At 35.9% G+C, this 18,211-nt stretch overlaps 1 protein-coding gene across 1 annotated transcript in view; it reads left to right on the top strand.

Moving 5' to 3' along the window:
* LOC136038650 (GAS2-like protein 3) overlaps window positions 1-18,211 on the top strand; it is a 119,240-nt gene that overhangs the window by 73,972 nt on the left and 27,057 nt on the right. Inside the window, exon 3 of the mRNA XM_065721900.1 lies at window positions 4,935-5,134. Coding sequence (XP_065577972.1) covers window positions 4,935-5,134 — 200 coding nt within the window. The remainder of the gene's footprint in view (window positions 1-4,934; window positions 5,135-18,211) is intronic.

Here is an 18,211-nt window from a genome sequence, read left to right as displayed (position 1 = left end):
GTGAAATTCAGCGATGTAGTAACAGCAAAACTTTTTGTGTTGGGGCTCCTGCTGTTCTTTTGACAAATTTTCCAAAGAGCAGCAGCACCAAGTACAAACTCAGGGAAGAAAAATCTTATGGCTTAATAAGAGGATTCCTTATAGAAATGAATGCTAGCAAACTGGCAAAAAACAATCCAGGTCTCATCAGGAAGCTTTCTGTTTGGGCGAAGCAAAACGATCAGACTGACTTTCAAAAATAGACAGACAATGAACTTTGCAATGTCTCACAAAATCAAGCTTGGATACAACTGTTTTCGATTAGCTAAGTACATGGAGGTCCTTCAAAGGTGTTTTAGATGCCAGATCTTCCATCATCTCACTGAAAACTGCAAAAACAGTCCCAGATGTGCCAAATGTTCTGGACCACACACTAGTAACAAAGATACACCGTGTAACAAAGACCTCAAATGTACTTCTTACGATGGATCTCATGTCTGCTTCAGCCTAAGATGCCCTAAGTCGAGAGAGATTCTGAAAAACAAAAATAATCAATGAAAAGATAAATTTTTTAGTCTGAATATCAATGGCTGTCACATCAAAGCAAAAGATATAGATGATCTCATTCAAATTTATGACGTATTAATAATCCAGGAGCATTTGCTTTCAAGGATGAATATAAACTTTCTGATCAGATCCCGGTCGTGCGATGTCTATGTAGAGCCGGTGAGATCTATGGTACGGCGTCCTTCCGGAGGCCAGGCAATATACGCTAGGAAGGAACTTTTGGCTAAACCAACTATTAAAAGCGCTAGTCTGTTGTGCGTCTGTGTTGAGGTAATTGAATTTATCAGCATATACATGCCTACAAACTACAACAATATTGACTCTCTGAAGTTCTCAAGGACAGCAGATGCCCGAAGACAACATTTGGAGTCTATTGAGCTTTGTGGGTGTAAGTAGCTAATTGCCGGGGACCTCAACTGTGAACCATACAAGGACCATATTATATCTTATGAATTGCCTCCCCATCACTTTTAAGATTTGGCCGAGGTCCCTAAATTTTACGTACAGCCACACTAGTGGTCATGCGTCTAATATTTACCACATACTTTCATGCACATCCACTCCTGGTATTCCAGTTACAGTAACCACTGACAATACGATTATTGACCATTCCGGACTTCCATTTCAGATGTAGTCATCGTAGATTAATAATAATGCTTCTTCCAGAAAGTGGGCCTACAAACAAATTTGGAAGAAATGCAATATTCCCCTTTATGTTGTCACTGCTGCTTCGGTCCTAAGCTACATTGAAGTTCCGTTTCACCTACTCTGCTCTGGCCCTTCCAACGTCTCAGCCATTGTTTATTTCAACGCTTATTACCATCAAGTCATCCATGCTTTGAAAGTTGCCGAATCAAAAGTGGTTCCCACAAGACAAGCCGAAATTGGGACAGAGAAATCGATACGGTCCGAATCAACTGAACCCCAGTTGGCAAAACGACATGCGAAAACACGGCTGAACATTTGGATTGCATTTCGTAGACCACTACATTGGACTGTATTCGTGCTGAAACGGAGCAGAAAACGCAAATACAAACCTGAAATAAAGAAGTACCAAATTATCGAGCAACATTTCTCTGGATACGAGAAATCGTGGCCAAGTCTAATCAGACCAGATGATCATCCTTCTAGTACTTCTCTGACACTGCATAATTGGCACTCTCACTATACCTCGATGTGTGGAGATGAAATCTTACTATAACCAATCAGTATGAAACGGGAGTTTCCAGCTGGCTTGCACGTTTCTCAGGGCAGCATTGCATTGTTCCAATTTCCCTGGAGAAGATCAAGTTAGCTGTCAGAAAGGTGCTTTTCAAAGCAAAGAATGGGATAGATAGCAACGATCTTACAATAAAACACCTCAAGCACTTGAATGCTTCTATTCCCACCTTCAGCTTATCTTCCAGATGGGCATCGCCAGGGGTTTCGTTCCCAACACTTTCCTGAATGAGGTAATCTCATCTATTCCCAAAAAAGGAAAAGATCGAAACGAATGCAAACCTTGTAGATGCATAACTGTCTCCTGAATCTTGAGCAAAGTGTTTGAATATGTGATCTTCTGTGAGCTGGACAATTTGGGGAGAGTCATCCTGAATTCCAAAAAGGTCGTGGGTGCCCAGGTCGTGGTTATCAATTTATCAAAATTGATAAGCGTGGATTTTTGACCTTTAATGCACTGCAAAGTGATTCCGTCACTCGGAAATCATGTTGTCCCTACGGTATCGGAGCTGAGATATCTTAGCATTGTGATTGAAGAAATGTTCATTAAAACTAGAAAACCAATTGTTAAGCAAAGAACTGCCACCACCTAATTTGCTTATACGTCTATAGTGCCGAATTGCGTATGCTACTCCAGGAAATCTCTTGCCTCGATTTATGGTTCAGTGTGCCTACAAAACATAACCAACCTCGCTCGTGCATCCCACATGCTGTCAGTGAGAGACAATGAAAACGTCAATAATTGATACTATAAATATGAAAAAATTTACTGTATATACCCAAATATTATAGGAATTCCCGCCTTGAATAATATGGTCTTAGACAGCTATCCAGACAATAGTCTAGCATTCAAAGTAATTCAGTGCTAAAAGTTAAATTAGATAGACGACGTTTCTCACCAGCATTTATTTGTGTGTCGTATCTTTATCTTTTTGGAAGCTGTTTTTTTTATTTTTGTAATGCTCCGCAATAATCTATTCTTGTAGATGGAGGGTGATTAAATGTTATTATTATTATTATTATTATATTTGTATTATGTACATTGCATACATCATGCAAATAACAGAAAAATGATTTCTGTTGCCGGGTGACCATAAATTATTATATGAGTATTTTCTGCTCTTCTTAGGGTCTTTTATGGCTCTTTACTTTTCTTTGATAAAGGTTCTTTTTGGCAAACATAATTTGAAGTTATTTGGCGAAAAAATTAGTTTTTTTATGTTAATTTATATTGTTTTCCAGATGGAGCTAAATGAAAAAAAAAAAACATTTTCTAATTGGACAGAAAGTATTAATAAGAAAATACATAAGGAACTAGAAGCTACATGAGGAGGGAGGGAATAGTGGAGCTCTAAATAAAGTGCAGTGGAGGAGGATCTCCTACAGATGCACTTGTCCTGCGCAGCGTGGTGCTGCGATGTGTGATTATTGTAACAACGATTTTTATTTTATGTCAGTAAAACAAGTCGCCCAGATAAATATTTTACCCCAATCAAGTCTATCCCAGATTTCTCTTGAAACCCTACGTTACTTTTTTAAAAGATGTGAGCCCTTAAAAATTATATTTTTTTAGGCTGATATTTAGTTCATTTCTTGTAACAGACTTGGGAATAAATGCCTTTGGTCACCCTCGTTTGATGATCTTACTTTCCTAATAGTCAAAAAATTACGTTCTTTTTGTTGGAAAAGTTTAGACAGCTAAGCTAACCGTAACGAAGAGCACCTTTCAGAAAGTAGTTATGCTTAATCTTGCGACTGTTGTGAAAATTTAGAAAATTACTGAAAGAAGGTGAATACGACATTTATTAACACTAAAATTGGAACATTGAATGGTTTCCATACTATATATTAACGGTTTCAAAGTCCAGAACAAACAAGTATGGGGAACCAATAGTATGAAATACGGAGCGGATCTGATCCAATTATGTCAATCACGTATCTAGGACATGTGCTTATTCTTCCCATCAAGTTTAATCCCGATCTCTCCACTATATCTTTCCAATATATCTGTTTCCCCCTACAGCCCCCTATATCCCCTGACCCGATTCAAATTTAAAATGGAGCATCTGAGACATAAAATCTTTCTATATATCCAGTTTCATTAAGATTCGATCACCCATTCCTAAGACAAAGATACCTCAATTTTCACGTTTTCCAAGACTTCCGGTTTCCGCATGCAACTCCTTCCAATGTCACCGGATCTGGTCAAGATTTAGAATAAGTGTTTTGAAGCACAAGATCCTTATGAATATCAAATTTCATTAAGATATGGTCAACCGTTCGTAAGTTACAAATACCTCATTTTTCTGATTTTTGCGAATTAGCCCCCCCCCCAGCTCCTCCGAAGAGAGCGGATCCGGTACAGTTATGGCAGCCACGTATCTTGGGCTTGTGCTTATTCTTCCCACCAAGTTCCGTCCTGATCTCTCCACACTAAGCCTTTTCCAAGACTTCCGGCTTCCCCCACCCCACCTCCCGCAAATGACACTGGATCCGGTCGGAATTTAAAATAAGAGATCTGAGTCACGAGGTCCTTGTGAATAAGAAATTTCATTAAGATCCGATCACTCCTTCGTAAGGTAAAATACCTCATTTTTCTAATTTTTCAGAATTAACCCTCCCCCCAACTCCCCCAAAGAAAGCAGATCCGTCTTGGTTACGTCAATCACGTATCTAGGACTGGTACTTATTTTTTACACCAAGTTTTATCCCGATCCCTCCACTCTAAGCGTTTTCCAAGATTTTAGGTTTCCCCCTCCAACTCCTCCAATGTCACCGGATCTAGTCGGAATTTAAAACAACAATTTCGAGACACGATATCCTTCTAAATATCAAATTTCGTTAAGATTCGATCACCCCTTCATAAGTTAAAAATACCTCATTTTTTCTAATTTTTCCGAATTAACCGCCCCCCTTCACTCCTCCCAGATGATTAAACCAGGGAAAAGACTATTTTTAATTTAATATGTTCTGATCCCTGATATTCGAGCCAAATTTCATCGTCCTAGCTTACCTGGAAGTGCTTAAACTAGCAAAACCGGGACAGACAGACCGACAGACAGACCGACCGACAGACTGACAGAATCTGTGATCGCTATATATCACTTGGTTAATACCAAGTGCCATAAAAAAAGCTAATCTTATTCTAAATGAACCATTTCTTTTCACAGAACTGGAACACCTAAGCTCGGAAACTTTCTTGAACTCTTTGGATGATGGAGTTTTAGTTTGTAAGCTGGCAAGAATAATTCAGGAAAAAGCAAAAGAAATAATTTCCTTCACTGCCGAAACTGGTGACCCGACAACTCTACCAGACGTTACCAAATCGAGAAGAACCTCAGTAGAAGAGTCCAAAGTCATTGCTGCTAAGGTATGATACCTCACTTTCTAACTACAAGCATAGCCTGCCTCAAAAAGCCAATCAGAATTTTTTTTTATCACCACGGCATTTACACAATATTTTCTTTTAGGGCAGTTTTTTTTTTTTTTTTTTAGCATTATAAGTCATTGGTCACTTGTTTGAAGCTAAAAATTCAATAACATCACAAAAAGAAAGAAATGTATAAAAACTCTACTTACATTTTTGTTTTAGCACACAAAACTACATGAGATTAACTTCTTAAAAAAAAAAAAAAAATCTAAGACATGAATAAGCTGATATTCGCCAATGGTGTCGTTAAAAGTGCTACGGAACAACAATAGTGATGCCAGCAAAAATGATGAAATTTGTTGTTCTAATAGAACCGTTTATGTTAAAATTGGAAACCGATTTCACAACTTTTCTACCGCCTAGGATTTTCGAGTGATGTTGATTTTTTTTTTTTTTTTTTTTTTTTTTTTTTTTTTTTTTTTTTTTTTTTTTTTTTTTTTTTTTTTTTTTTGTCAGAAACATCAAATATTCAATAGCAACAAAAAGATGTGCTATTACCCGATGCCTACAGAAATTCCGATTACGTTTAGGAAATTGATATAAAATTATGGTTTAGAAGATTCTCTTCTAAAATTGAAATTTATTAATAACTAAGAACGCCTAAATTTATCATAAAACAAAACCAGTTAAAACTCTATAAAAATTCTGATCGGCTTAAGTTTGCGCTAGCTAAATCTCGGTATGAGTAACATATTTCTGTGAATGGGCCTTACAGGAATTGCAAGGTCGTGGCTTGAAATTCAAAGGGATGTAAATCTGGGTGTATACATCTCTGCTCTATACCTTGGATCCCAATCATCTGGATACCAAAATCAAATCTGGGTATCTAGTTGGTTTTTTTCTAGGTACTTTTTAGACATGCTAATTTTTGATTTAATTGTACTCTTTTTTATCCTGTTTATAACGACAAAAAGAAAATAGCATTTACTTTGTTTTCTGCTCAGACCGGTAAAAAAAAAGTATGTTGTGTCATTTATGATGACTTGCAGGTTAAATAAGTAATAATAAATTACCATAACTAACATATGCCTAGAACAACTTAGAAAGAACCCAGATCTGGGTTGAGGAAGTAACTAAGTAGGAGTCCTGTTTTTAATGTTTCTCTGGCTCTATGAGAATAAATCTATTTTTGGAGGGTTGCAATCCCTTCTGAAAATAAAATTTAATTTTGGTAATAAAATTTTGTTTAAGCAAAGGGCCTTTTAATATATCATTTCTAGGCCCAAGACAGTTATCCTGAATACAAATTACAAAATCTCAACACTAGAAGCCATTCTTTTAGCTACATACTTAGATTAGGTCAGGCAACAAGTATTAAGGGCATTTTTATGTATCTATTAAATAAAATAAATAGATATTGAAAAATAGAAGTTGTAGAAAGAGAGAAAGTAAGAAAAAACATTGCTAGAGGGGAGGGGGGAGTGAGATTTCCATCTAATGAAAGACATAGTTCCAAGGGGAGTCAAAAGTCACTTTTCGGATATTTCTATTTTTAGATTTAATACCGTTTTATATGCCCAAGGCAGCCATCCTCAATACAAGCTTTAAATAGAAACATTTTAGTGAATAATATGATGCTTATACACAGCTTCGAAGAATTCAGAACTTTCTGTCAACAGCCTCCAATTAGCCAAATATGTTAAAAGAAATCTTAACTAGCTGAACTTGCGGGGAAACAACAGTGGGTGACCTCGATTGGCTATGAAAGTAGTTGTTTCTTTATTTGCTTATTACATTCTTGGATAGTAATTTTTATTGTTCCTAGATAAGAGGTTGAAAAGATTTTCTCTTATTAAACTTGAGAATATATTCTTTGTCCAATCGTTGAAAAACGCAAATGAGTCAAAGATTGAAGAAGAGTGAGAACAACATGAAACTAATTGTTGCAATTCATGCAACAACAGAGTCGTGATCCTTCTTTGCAGCAGACAGTTTGACTACTTGCAGCTGCTGATTCTGCTTGGGGGAGCGCACGAGGTCTATATACGAAAAAAAAAATCCAATGCACAAAAGCAGATAAGTTTTAGTGCCAAAGATAACAATACCATGAACAGTAGGAGAACACACCAAAAACCATGCTCTATCTGATATCATACAAATCTCCTGATACCATACTGATACATAATTAATTTCGGTAACATCAAACAAAACTGAGTGACCACCACACAAGCCTGAGTTCGGTAACCTTTTTTGGAAGTGAGTCAAATTCAGCCAAAATACAAATATTACAGGGAAGTTTGTGTCAGTGACATTTCCATTTTAATATAGTCTTTCATTAAACGTAATTTCCTCCACTCTTTGCTGCTTTCGTACGTCTCTAGATAGCAAATGGTGTTTTGTTAAAAAAAGAGTAAAGAATACGGCGTTGGGCTTTACAGTCCTTACCGACGGTGCTGATCTCCGTTTCTTGGCCCTTTCGCCAGGAAGTGCAATGGGGGGCTGGAGGCCAACCAACCCGTGATTTCGCACACCCTTCCTGTTTACCTTCCCCCGATTTCTCCAGGTACCCATTTAGAGCTGGGTCGGCTCTGGCTGAGCTTACAGAGTCATGTCACTGACCACCGTCCCAAACTAAATAATTAGGTAGACTAGGATTTGAACCTTCTCTCTCTTGGACAAAGTATCCTAAATCCAGCGCAACAATCCAATGGTGTTTGGCCTGTTTGTCAATTTTTTTTTGGCCATATCTTTAACGCTGTGCTGAACTGTTCTATCTGAAAATGGCATTTCTTTGAATCCCTCAATTGTTTACTTTTTTGCTAGTTTTTTAAATAAGTATACCGTCCAGTTTAGAAATGTGGTTTTCAAAAACTCACCTTCTGTAAATGGTTGACCGTTGGTACCAATGCTAAGAGCTGCAAAAAACTGAAAGATCTAGCATGAGTGTAGTTGGTAATAAATTTCTGTAAGAATTCTTTTTGTTTTCTAAACTTCAATCCTTAGCATTATATTCATGTTTATCATTTGCCATTTCACTCAGATCTTTGAAGAAAAATGTCACCCAAGATTGCAAGTCCTGATGGTAATTACATCTGTATATATAAATTTATTACCAATTTTGATACATCCTTACTTTTTCGTCTGCATGTCTTGAAATGACCTCTTTTAGCTTTTCCATGGTAATATCCTTTACTGAAAAATAATTTGAAAGAGTTGAATGATTTTTTTTTTCTTTTTTTTTTTGTAGAACGGAATAGTTTATTTTAACTTCTTTGGTGGCGGGAAAAGCTGTAAGATTTCTTCTTTTTCTATAATCTATTCCAATGCACTTTTTTGGCTTTATAGTTGGTTAACTTAATCCCTAAATCAACAGATGGCTTTAAAACAATAATCTCTTGAGGTTGAGAATTTAGGAAGACGTAGAGCACCAAAATATTCGCAAATTACTGATTTGTGAGAGGTTTTACGCATGTTACTGAATATGGTGGTTGTTCTTAAACGTATTTTAGAACAGACAGAGTTAGCCAAGATTCTAAAAAAGGGTCGAAATAGCTTTGACAATTTTTCGACTTTACGTCTTATTTTTAGGGTGTATGTTTTTTAGCATAAAATTTAAGAATCCATCAAGTGTTTTGGTGCTAAAGGCACCAGGTTTGTTATCAGAGGACGTGTTCAGATCAGGTTCCTAAGCATGTTTGCCACCACGGTGAGTTCCTAAAGTACTACAATTGCCCAAATTTGTGTGCTACTCAGCAATTTTCGGTGCTATAGTAAAAAAAATTACTGTAATAGAGCTAAATAGAATACTTTCGTGCTATTTTAGCAACCCGAGCACGTGCTACAGTGCTACACATAATAGATAGTGTTAAAATAGCACTTTCGTGGTACAGGTAACTTTACGTGGTACCTCTAAATTTAGAGGGTACACAGCTCTAGCTTTAGAGGGTACTCAGATGGGCCACTGCCAAAAAAGGTCGGCACCACTTCTGTAGTTCTAAAGTGGCCAAAAGAATGCTACTAAAAATTGTCACTCCAGGTACCATGTCTGCTGCAAGGAATTAATCACACATTCAAATATTCTTCTATATCTTGATACATGATCCAAGCATCGAAGCCTTCGGTTCCTTTTTAAAATACTATCTATTGTTCTGCAAAGGTTTCTTGTCAAACATTTTAAGCTCTTGGCAAGTTTCACATTGCTTTTGTAAGCTGTACTGTTGATTTATCAGTGTCGTAAAAGGAATGGTATTATTACTTTTTGCATACTTCATACTCCTGGAAATATTAGATACATATCTGTAGGTATATTTTGGCTGGAGAAGAGTAAGCATTTGGGCGGGGAGGGGGATGCTTTTACTTCAAAATATATAATTTTCATTAGTATTACTTAACTTCTGGTTTACTCTTGTAAACCTGGCCCCCAACCCCCCATTGCACTTCCTGGCTGAAAGGCCAAGAAACGGAGATCAGCACCGCTGGTACGGACTGTAAAATCTAATGCCGTATCCTTTACCTTTTTTTTTTTTTTTTTTTTTTTTTTACTCTTGTAATACCAGTAAAATACTGGTGTTGCCTCATTTTTCGTCGGGCTCTTTTTCAGAAATAAATTGAATAGAAACAGTTTTTTTTTCAAGTGAAAGTGAAGACCGAGCTTATATTACACAGAACAGTAATTATCCTGTTTATGAAAGAGCTGCCTCTCCCTCAGACCCTATCTAATTGCGCATTTGCTCTGTGATTGGTGCTTTACTAAGAACCAGTTAGGTCTTATATAGCCAGTGGTCTTGTGTAAGAGCATTGATTCTTGATGCATTGAGAAAAAAAACTCCTTAAAAAAAGAGAGAAAAAACCTGTTCTTTATGGTAAGTTTAACTTTATAAAACGATGCTTAAGAGTAAAGGCTTCCAAAAAAAGACAAAAAATTTCTCTAATGTGAGGTAAAAAGCTTCACGGTTTCTTTAATAAGCTATTGCTTTCAGTCTTTTTACAATTGCACTGCTTGCTTAGTCCAATATCAAACAGTTCGTGGTAACGAACTGTAGTATGGAGCGACCCGGCTCAATAGTAACCGAAACTCTAAAAACAGAATTTTTATAACAATAGTTGCATCAAAAGAATCGCATTTTAATGCTGATTTAAAATATACATGTTTCATCAAGATTAGTATTACCCAGCAAAAGCTATATCCTGAAAAAGCTATATTAAACAGCTATATCCACATCTTTCTAGTTTCAAAGACCATACTGGCACATTATGCCATATCAAACAGTTCGTGGTAACGAACTGTAGCAAGGAGCGACCCGGCTCAATAGTAACCGAAACTATAAAAAATGGAATTTTGATACCAATAGTTACATCAAAAGAATTGCATTTTCATGCCGATTTCAAATATATATATATATATATATATATATATATATATATATATATATATATATATATATATATATATATATATATATATATATATATATATATATATATATATATATATATATATATATATATATATATATATATATATATATATATATATATATATATATTCATCAAGATTAGTTTTACCCATCAAAAGTTACGAGCCTGAGAAAATTTGCCTTATTTTAGTAAATAGGGGGAAACACCCCTTAAAAGTCACGGAATCTTAACGAAACTCACATCATCAGATTCAACGTATCAGAGAACCCTGCAGTAGAGAACCTACTACCCTGCAGTAGAAGTTTTAAGCTCTTATCTACAAAAATGTAGAATTTTGTATTTTTTTGCCACAAAATAGATCACAGATGCGTGTTTTTTTTTCTTTTTTTTCAGAAGTGATCGTATCGACCCAGTGGCTCTGGAATGTCGCGAGAGGGCTCATTCTAACGGAAATTAAAAGTTCTAGTGCCCTTTTTAAGTGACCAAAAAATTGGAGGGCACCTAGGCCCCTTCCCACGCTCATTTTTTTCTGTAAGTCACCAAATCAAAATTCTAATTTAGCCATTTTATTCAGCACAGTCGAAAAACCAAATAACTATGTATTTGGGGACGACTTACTCCCCATAGTCCCCTTTGAGGGCTGCAAGTTACAAACTTTGACCGGTGTTTACATATAGTAATGGTTATTGGGAAGTGTAAAGACGCTTTCAGGAGGATTTTTTGACGGGGGAGGGACTGAGAGGAGGGGGTTATGCACGGGGAACTTTCCATGGAGGAATTTGTCATGATGGAATAAAATTTCCATGAATGGGGCGCAGGAATTTTTAGAATTAAAAAAAAAACAATAAAAAAATAAATACGAAAAGGTTTTTTCAACAAAAAGTAAGGAGCAGCATTAAGACTTAAAACGAACAGAAATTATTACGCATATGAGGGGTTCACCTACTCCTAATACCTTGCTCTTTACGCTAAAGTAAATTATTAATTTCAACTATTTATTCTACGGCCTTTGTGATTCAGGGGTCATTCTTAAGGAATTAGGACAAAATTTAAGCTTTAGTGTAAAGAGCTAGATATTGATGAGGGGATGAGCCCCCTCATATACGTAATAAAACATATTAATATAGAAGTTCGTTACGTAAGATAATTTGAAAGCTATTATATTTTTTTTTAAATATTCGTAAAAATTAAAAGTTCTAGTTGCCTTTTTAGATAACCAAAAAATTGGATAGTAACTAGGCCTACTCCCCCGCTCCTTTTTTTTCTCAAAATCGTCCGATCAAAACTATGAGAGACCCATTTAGCCAAAAAAAAAATAATATGCGAATTTCGTTTTAATTATTCACGTGCGGAGAGCCAAAATCAAAACATGCATTAATTCAAAAACGTACGGAAATTAAATGAAAAAAAATTAACTGAAAGTAATAAAAAGGATAAAAAGGATACGGCATTAGACTTTACAGTCCCTACCGGCGGTATGTAAAAGGGAATGTTCCCTCCTCAACACTCCTCTCTTTACGCTTAACTTTTTTACTGTTTTAAAAGCAGAGTTGAGAGAAAGAGTCAAACTTTAGCAAAAAGAGCAGGGCGTTGAGGAAGCAACAGCTCCTTTCTTATACAAAGTAATTTCTGTTCGTTTTGAGTTTTCATGTCACTCCTTGCTTTCAGTTAAAAAAAAAATTATTTTTAATGTCGCAAAAAAGGTGAAGGAGCAGGTCTAATGTCAAGTCTTAGTGCTTTAGTTACCATCCCCTTATACAATTATACCCCCCATACAAATAAATCCAAAGACTCTTCCTGAAGCAATGGACGTAACTATGCAATGGTGTATAGCCGTTAATAAACATTCCATAAAAGTAGTTCGTTAATTTGTATTGACTGTACATAATTTCTTGGAAAAATATTGCCACCATACTGCACTATCAAACAGTTCGTGGTAACGAACTGTAGTAAGGAGCAACCCGGCTCAATAGTAACCGAAACTCTAAAAAATGAAATTTTGATACCAATAGTTACATCAAGAGAATCGCATTTTAATGCTAATTTTAAATATATAATCAAAATATATTCATCGAGATCAGTTATACCCATCACGAGCCTGAGAATATTTGCCTCATTTTAGAAAATAGGGGGAAACACCCCCTAAAAGTCATACAATCTTAACAAAAATCACACCATCAGATTCAGCGTATCAGAGAACCTTGTTGTAGAAGTTTCAAGCTCCTATCTACAAGAATGTGGAATTTCGCATTTTTTTTTTTTTGCCAGAAGACAGGTCATGGATGCGTGTTTATTTATTTATTATATTTTTTTCCAGGGATGAACGTATCGATTGAGTGGTCCTAGAATTTCACGAGAGGGCTCATTCTAACGGAAATTAAAAGTTATAGTGCCCTTTTTAAGTGACCAAAAAAATTGGAGGGTACCTAGGCCCCCTCCCACGCTCATTTTTTCCCAAAAGTCACCGGGTCAAAATTCTGAGATAGCCATTTTACTAACCATAGTCGAAAAACCTAATAACTATGTCTTTAGGGACGACTTACTCCCCCGCAGTCCCCGTGGGAGGGGCTGCAAGTTACGAACTTTGACCCTTTTTGTTTTTACACATAGTAATGGTTACTTGGAAGTGTATAGACGTTTTCAGGGGGATTTTTTGTTTTAGGGGGATATTTGATGGGGGGGCTACGTGGAAGAAACTTCCATGGAGAAACTTCTCATGGGGGAAGAGAATTTCAATTAAGGGGATGCAGGATCTTCTAGCATTATTTGAAAAAACAATGAAACAATAAATATGAAAAGTTTTTCTACTGAAAGTAAGGAGCAGCATTAAAACTTAAAACGAACAAAAATTGTTAGGCATATGAGGGGTTTACCTCCTCGTTATACCTCACTCTTTACGCTAAAGTATTTTTAGTAATTTCGACTATTTATTCTACGACCTTTGCGATTCAGAGGTCATTGTTAAGGAATTGGAACAAAATTTAAGCTTTATTGTAAAGAGCGAGGTATCGACGAGGGTTGAACCCCCTCATATACGCAATAAAAACATACGGATATAGAAGTTCGTTACGTAAGTTAATTCGTAAGTTAGGTATACTTTTTACCAATGAAAACGTTTGTAAAAAATTAAAAGTTCTAGTTGCTTTTTTAAGTAATCAAAAAATTGGAGGGCAACTAGGCCTCCTCCCTCGCTCCTTTTTTCTCAAAATCTTCCGATTAATTGCAATCAATTAATATGCAAATTTCGTTTTGATCATTAATGTGCAGAGAGCCAAGATTAAAACATGCCTTAATTCAAAAACGTCCAGAAATTAAATAAAAAAACAAGATTTTTTTAGATGAAAGTAAGGAGTAACATTAAAGCTTAAAACGAACAGAAATTACTCCGTATATGAAAGGGGCTTTTCCTCCTCAACGCCCTGCCCTTTACGCTAAAGTTTCTTACTGTTTAAAAAACAGAGTTATGAGAAAGAGTCAAACTTTAGCGTAAAGAGCGAGGCGTTGAGGAGGAAAAGCCCCTTTCATATACGGAGTAATTCCTGTTCGTTTTAAGCTTTAATGTTGCTCCTTACTTTTATTTAAAAAACTTGTTTTTTTTATTTAATACCCTCTGAAATCGATAGGTTACAAACTTAGTTTTAGATGGATTTAAACTGATTGGCAATCTCAAAATCGTCACTGGGAAAGTGTTTGGCCCTGTTTTGGCCAAAATCGTTGTTTTATGGTACAAAATGGCACAAGTCGGCCCTACGCTGTATAGTAATTTAAAAAGGGGGCATAAAAACATTGAATTTGCGTTAGGATCCGCTCTCTTCCGAATATGTCCCCTTTTTAGGGGTTTTTACCCTCTTTTGAATCAAGTGGGAAGGGAAAACTTTCCTGAACTTCGATTATGCCGATTATTTGACTGTTCAAGAAAAAAAAAAATTAGCCACTCAATTTTTTCAACGAAATAATTTGTTGGAGGTTTTGAGAGTTTTTGAGGAGTTTTGAGGAGGTTTGGGTGCAACATAGGTTTGACAATTCATGCTAGTTCAGACTAAGTCGATTTGACTAGGAATAAATGAAGGTGATTCTGGATAAAGAGTGGTCAAGTGGATTGCTTCACTAACCTGGATCGTAATGATAGTCTTAGACGGAGGATTATAATATGATTAAACGGAGGAGTATTTATGAGATGTTTTCCAGAAGAATTATATACGGATAGTTTTAGGTACCCGTTTGAATGACTGTATTTCAAACAGTAAGTCGGATAAAAGATGTGGTTCAATCCACTTTCTAGGGCTTTAATGAGGGGAAAGGTTGAGATGACTAGGACGCCTTCGGATGGAGGATTACAGATTGCAAATATCGTCCTTTCGACCATTTATTTAAGACAAAGTGAAAAGCAGATTGCTCTGAATAGGGTAGAAAGAGGTCATATGAAATGATATAACGGAGACTTGAAATTCTTGGGAGGGTTTACAGAGATAAGTTTTGAATGGATTGGAATGGATGAGGCGTGTGCGCAGTTGTGTTGATCTCAGACGGATCGGTGCTGCAGTGAGTTGTTAGTAGCATTAGTTGCAAGTAAAGCTAAAAGTCAAAATTAATGATTGTAGCATACTTGGAATCAGCATAAAAGTTAGATCTGTTGAAGCATTTCGTCCTTGTTATCCCTAAAGGTCATACCCAGCATTTTGAAACCTCTTAAATAATTACCTATGACTGTTTTCTGAACTTTAATAAAAGGGAGGAATAGCGGGACAATTTATGTTTAATCATACATCGATCCTAATGACATACACTATCATGCTGAACCTCCCTTTAGAGCAGATTAGGAAAAGATTCGGTAATTGACTTGGACGTCTTAAAACGTCGGACACGACCTTTAGCTATCCAAATTCTTTTTAGATATTTGGATCGCTCTTTGTCCAATATCAAACAGTTTATGGTAACGAAATGTAGTAAGGAGCGACCCGGCTCGATGGTAAGTAACAGAAACTCTAAAAAACGGAATTTTGATATCAATAGATACATCAAAAGTATTGGATTTTTGTGCTAGTTTTAAATATATAAGTTACGAGCCTGAGAAAAAACTCGACCCAGGTTGTCAAAAAAAGGGGGAAATACCCCCTAAAAGTCAAAGAATCTTAATGAAAACCACACCATCAGATTCAGCGTATCCGAGAACACTACTGTATATGTTTCAAGCTCCTATCTACAAAAATATAAATTTTGTACTTTTTGCCAGAAGAAAGATCACGCATGCGTGTTTATATGTTTTTTTCCCAGGGGTGATCGTATCGACCCAATGGTCCTAAAATGTTGCGAGAGGACTCATTCCAACGGAAATTCAAAGTTCTAGTACCTTTTTAAGTGACCAAAAAATTAGAGGGCAACTAGGCCCCCTTCCACGCTCATTTTTCCCCAAAGTCACCGGATCAAAATTCTGAGATAGCCTTTTTGTTTAGCATAGTCGAAAAATCAAATAACTATTTCTTTGCAGACGACTAATTCCCCAGATTCCGCGGGGGAAGGCTCCAAGTTATGAACTTTGTCCATTGTTTACAAGATTTTTCTGGTGTCGGCGGTGTGAGGGGTAGGGTGTTACGTGGGAGGATCTTTCAATGGAGGAATTGTTCATGGGGGAAGAGAATTTCCATGAACGGGGTGTTGGATTTTCTAGCATTATTTAAAAAAATAATGAGAAATTAAATAAATAAACAAATTTTTTCAGCTCAAAGTAAAGTGCAACATTAAAAATTAAAACGGATAGAAATTATTACGTACATGAGGGTGTTCGTTCCCTCCTTAATACGTCGCTCTTTACACTAAAGTATTTTTAGTAATTTCAAAGAGCTATTTATTCTAATTAAACAGCCTTTGTGATATAGGGATCATTCTTAAATAATCGGAACAAAATTCGAACTTTAGCGTAAAGAGTGAGGCATTGACGAGGGGGCAAACCCCCTCATTTACGTAATAAAAATATACGAATATGGAAGTTCGTTGCGTAAGTTAATTCGTAAGTTACGTGCATTTATTACTAATAAAAACGTCCTTAGATCAAATTAAAAGTTCTAGTGGCCTTTTTAAGTAACCAAAAAATTTGGAGGGCAACCAAGCCCCTCCCCGCTGCTTTTTTCTCAAAATCGTCCGATCATCGTCAAACTTTGAGAAAGCCATTTAGCCAAAAAAAGTTAAATTAATATACAAATTTTGCTTTGATTATTCATGTACGACGAGTCAAAATCACATTAATATACAAATTTTGCTTTAATTATTCATGTACGGCGAGTCAAAATCAAAGTCTGTATAACTTCAAAAACGTCCAGAAATCAAATAAAAAAGGTTTTTTTGACTGAAAGTAAGGAGCGACATTAAAACTTATAATTAACAGAAATGATTCCGTATATGAAAGGGGCTGTCCCCTCCTCAACGCCCCGCTCTTTACGCTAAAGTTTGAATCTTTCTCACAACTCTACTCAATAAAACAATAAAAAACTTAAGCGTGAAGAGCGGGGCGTTGAGGAGGGGACAGCCCCTTTCATATACGGAATAATTTCTGTTTGTTTAAGTTTTAATGTCACTCCTTACTTTCAGTTAAAAAAAAATTTAATTTTTTATTTTTTAAATATCACTAAGCACCAGGGGATCGAGCTTTGTTTGACGAAAAACATTTTTTTTTTTAATCTCTTTCGCAAAACAACTGTAATTTTATCTTATTTTTTTTCGCAGCGGAAAGTAAAACCATAAGAATATTGGACGTCTGGATATCCTTAACGTCATTAATATGGAAAATGGTTTTCCAAAATTAGTTAAGGCCCTAAACAGATTTTCTACCGTCGTGACCTATTTAGAGGTTTTTTAACACCGAAAAACGAAAGATTATCTTGCTAAAAACAATATTTTTACACGGACAATAATCACCGAATAAAGCTCAGTCCCACGGTTTACAAATTATTATTGTAATTTTTCTACCCTGGCAACCCTGGCATTTAATGTGGAGCAATTAAGAATCCTTGGGGCATTTCACAGTTGTCAAATTCGATTTTTTTTTTTTCTAAAGGCTTGGAATCAACTGATTTGCTAACAAACAAATTGCGTTTCAAACTCTTTCTTCTTATGCTCAAGGCTTTCAGCCTTCTGGGTTCTCTAATTTCAGCCAGTCGAATATTTATGAAAATTATTAAGGGGGCTGGGAGGGTAAAACAATTTTGCCAAAGTTATTACCTATCTAGATCGTTTTTAAAAATGGAAAATTACAGAAGCCTATATTAATTTCTAAAAAAAATTATAGCACCGCATTGAGGAAACAATTGATATATGACTCCGGAGGTTTACGCTTTAACTCCGCCTTACGGCAAGCAAGCACATGAAATTATCTTATAAAAGTATTTATTGCAAAAAAAGCCACGAAAACAAACAGATAGAAATCTGTGATACATAAATGAGTATCATCTCACAAAGAATAAAATAAAAACTAGCCTGTAATACCTAAGACTTTTCAACTTGCTCCATTCTTACCATGCAAATCTTCTCGGCCGCCTAATAGTAACATGTAACGGAAATCTTTTAGTTTGCACTAGAAATATCCCCTCTCCTTATTGATTGCAAAGATCTCTGGCAAAAAAAAAATCTCTGTCAGTAAATTACGAAAAAAATAATTTAAAACCT

The sequence above is a fragment of the Artemia franciscana genome, chromosome 18, assembly GCF_032884065.1.
Source record: "Artemia franciscana chromosome 18, ASM3288406v1, whole genome shotgun sequence".
Taxonomy (NCBI): domain Eukaryota; kingdom Metazoa; phylum Arthropoda; class Branchiopoda; order Anostraca; family Artemiidae; genus Artemia; species Artemia franciscana.
Note: the sequence above shows the minus strand (reverse complement) of the source record. Positions and strands in the feature narration are given on the sequence as shown.